The sequence below is a fragment of the Antechinus flavipes genome, chromosome 4 (genome assembly GCF_016432865.1).
Source record: "Antechinus flavipes isolate AdamAnt ecotype Samford, QLD, Australia chromosome 4, AdamAnt_v2, whole genome shotgun sequence".
Taxonomy (NCBI): domain Eukaryota; kingdom Metazoa; phylum Chordata; class Mammalia; order Dasyuromorphia; family Dasyuridae; genus Antechinus; species Antechinus flavipes.
In genome coordinates, this window is record NC_067401.1 from 106,841,034 (window position 1) to 106,844,804 (window position 3,771).

The 3,771-nt window shown below is 38.7% G+C and overlaps 1 protein-coding gene across 1 annotated transcript; it reads right to left on the bottom strand.

Moving 5' to 3' along the window:
• Positions 1-413: 413 nt before the first annotated feature.
• Positions 414-1,352, bottom strand: LOC127559069 (olfactory receptor 10Z1). The gene has a single exon (XM_051992645.1). The coding sequence runs from the start codon at positions 1,350-1,352 to the stop codon at positions 414-416; it is 939 nt and encodes a 312-aa protein (XP_051848605.1).
• Positions 1,353-3,771: the final 2,419 nt, after the last annotated feature.

The window sequence follows — 3,771 nt, forward strand, 5'->3', positions numbered from 1 at the left end:
TCTTTTCTAATAATGAAATACTGAGAATCTTTGAACTTCACACACACACACACACACACACACACACACACACACACAAAGAAAAACCCACAATAGCTTACAATTCTCTAGCGCTTTAATGTTTACAAAGCTTTTTCTCACATCAGCAATGATAGAAGGATTTTTAATCACCATTTTACAGATGAGTCAAATGAGGAATAGAGAAGTTAGATAGCCATAGTGACATAGAAATTAAGTCTCATTATTGGGATTCAGATTCAGTAATTCCATCCAATAAACATTTTAAAATACTTAAAATGTACAAGCCTTTGGGGGTAAGAGAAAGAAAAAATTGTGTCTTTCTGAAAAAAGCTTTCTTCCTACTCCATCTTCAGTCTTCTGTTTACCATACTAGAATGCCTCCCTTGCCCTCATCATTTCCCCAAAAGTTTCCCCTGGAAGGCATTCTTAAAGGCAGCCTGTACAGCCCGGTTCCTCAGACTATAAACAATGGGGTTGAGGAGGGGGGTCACAACAGTATAGGTGACAGCAATGAGTTGATCACGCTCCAGGGAATAGCTAGCCTTGGGTCTCAAGTACATGAATGAAGCACAGCCATAATGGATAATGACCACAGTGAGGTGGGAAGCACAGGTGGAGAAGGCTTTTTGTTTCCCCTTTGCTGAGGGTATTCTCATAATGGTGACCAAGATGTGGGCGTAGGAGATGGTTATGAGTGCAAAAGAGACCAGGAGGACCAGAAGGCTGAGGATAAGGATTCCCAGCTCACTCAGGCCAGTGTCTCCACTGGCCAGGCTCAACACTGGAGGGGTATCACAGAAAAAGTGATGTATTTCGTGAGATCCACAGAATGGGAGTCGGAAGATAACTAGCGTCATTCCCATCCCTATGAGATACCCACTAAAGAAAGAAGTACCAACTAGCTGGGTACAGAGAGTAGGGTGCATGCGGCTGGCATAGTGGAGTGGGGCACAGATGGCCACATACCTGTCAAAGCCCATCACTGCGAGGAGGAAGCAATTAGTGCAGGCCCATGAGGCAGAGAAGTCCATCTGCACAGCGCAACCCACGTAAGAGATGGCCTGGCTCCCAATTGCCAGGTTGGAAAGCATCTTAGGGATGATCCCCAGAGTGTAACAGGTTTCTGAGAAGGAGAGCACAGAAAGGAAAAGGTACATGGGAGTGTGAAGGTGACTGTCCAGCCGGATGATGATAATGATGAAGACATTGCTGGTCAGGGTGATGAGGTAGAGGAAGAGGAAGATGGCAAAGAGCAGGAACTGCAGATTCCCAAAGCTGGAGAAGCCCAAGAAGACAAAATCCCTCCAAGTGGTTTCGTTGCACAGTCCCATCCTAAGAGGAGGAAGATCAGGCTTTTCTCAGTTGTCTGACTGCACTTTGTAAGGGGTATCTAGCTTGCCAATGAAGCTGGGGGTTTACTATGAAAAGAAATTGGGGAATCTTTCCTCCCACATCCTGTGCAGTCCTAAAACTCTAAAACATTATCCTAAATTTAGGTTGTTATTTTTTATGTAAAACAAATAGGCATATAGCCATACTCCAACTCATTTACACAAATGCTCAGACACACACAAATGGCTTATGCCACAGAACTAGAATCATGGCTTGTTAGGAATAAGAATTTTCTTAGAAGCACCTAACCTAACTCTTTCATTTGCAAATGAGAAAACCAGAATTCAAAGGGTAACCTGCTGAAAAATCACACAAGAATTTGGAGATAGAATCAGAATTTATTACTTTAATATAATAACAACTATTATTATTATTATCATACCCTTTGCTTTTCTGTATACCCACAAAGAACAAGCAATTGTTCATCACCACAGTTTAAATACATTGCAGTGCTATGGAGTTGGTCCTTTTTCTTAGGGAAGAATGAGAAAATAAGGGGAGAGGGAGATGCAGAGATCATTATCCCCTTGCTTTCTGAGAGAATACTCAAAGAATCTGAGGGGGCTCCAGAGCCCAAGTTGGCTGAGAGGCCAGAACTGTTGATTCCCAGTATAGATCAGTAATCAGATGCCTCTTGAATAAGTATTTTTCCATACGGTGTCAAAAGCCAGTAAGAGCCCCGAATTTGGAGTAAAATAACCTGGATTAGAATTCTTGCTGTTTTACTGTTTATGTAATCTTAGGTCCCTCTCTGAGCTTGTTTTTTTTTTTTCAAGTTATTAAATGATATAGTTGTATTAGTCACCCATGAGATCTCTCTCATCAAGACCCTATGACCATGGAGTTCCATCTGATAGAAAGGGGAGCCCATAAGAACATTGTTATGCTTTTGATTGTGTCCTCCAAAAACACTGGATATTAAATAATATGTACATAAACAAAAACTGTGCAGCAGCATTTTACTTAAAAATAAATTTAATTGCTTTTGTTTTGCTTGAAAATTTCTTTAACCCCTTTTACTCCCCAAAATATGCCATGAACCCAGTTTCTCCAGACCAGAATTTCCCAGTTCTACCAATGAACTTAAAGCCCAAAGTGTTCTAAATTCACATTAGTTTGGGAAACATTGCTTTAGAATTTACCATAATTTGCATTAGGACTCTGAGAGAAGCTTCTTTGCTTACCTCCAGTTTCTGCTCATTCCAATATCCCTTTGGCCATGACCACCACTACTTCTAGGCATAGAAGGTGGGCCTGAGGCATCATTTCAAGGATTACTGTTCTTGCAGGGCTGTCATATATCCATATGGTAGTAAAGTCTCCTCATACCTCTCTAGTCTCAGCTAGAGCCTATATCAGTTGCCAGCCAAATAAATTTGTTCTCTGAGGACTCTCTAGTTCCCCAGCGGGAATTTAGAACCTTGATGATTATTAGGGATTATTCTGTGGGGAAAAGGGGAATATACAAAGGGGAATATACAAAGAAATAAGAATTGACTAGATCTGGCTCTAACATACTCAATAAAGTGATCACCTAATCTCTGATGAAGGACTCTCTTGAGGGAAAATTTACAAACTCTTGAAGGAGCCCATTCTTTGTTTTTGAATAGCTCTAATTGTTCAGAAATATATTTGCTTCTATAGCACTAACATGATAAAATTCCACCCATTGCTTACTTCAGCATTCAGGGAGAGCAAGGCTAATCCCCCAATCACATACCTTCAGTATTTGAAAATAACTACTATGTTCCCTTTAAGCTATCTCTTCTTGACTTAACTAATTTGCATATAGCATAGACTCAATGTTCTTCATGCAAGTAACTTTTTTTGAATTTATCAAATATCAGATTTTAGTGATCGTTACCTAATGTGTATTGTGGGCCCAATCTATTCACCATTCTATTTCTTGGCTTGTACCAGATTGTTTTATGATTACTGCATTGTAATATATTTTGAGATCTGGTGTGGGTTAGCCATCTTCTTTCACATTTTTTTCCTATAAATTTCATTGAAATTCTTGATCTTTGTTTTTCTTCCAAAGGAATTTTGTTATTTTTTTCTAGTTCTATAAAATAATTTTTGGTAGTTTGAATGGTATGTCATTGAATAAGTAAATTAATTTAGATAAGAGTTGTCATTTTCGTTATACTGGTTCATTTCATTTATGAGCAATTAATATTTTTCCAATTTTTCAGATTTAATTTTCTTTGCACAAAAAAGAGTTTTGTAATTGTGTTCACATAGTTGCTAGGTTTGTCTTGGCAGGTAGATTCTCAAATATTTTATACTTAGTTATTTTAAATTAAATTTCTCTATCTCTTGCTACTCAATTGAGTTGGTAGTATATAAAAACACTGA

Bases quoted from the DNA above. Each gene is read 5' to 3' on its own strand.
- LOC127559069 (XM_051992645.1), bottom strand. From the start codon at position 1,352: ATGGGACTGTGCAACGAAACCACTTGGAGGGATTTTGTCTTCTTGGGC.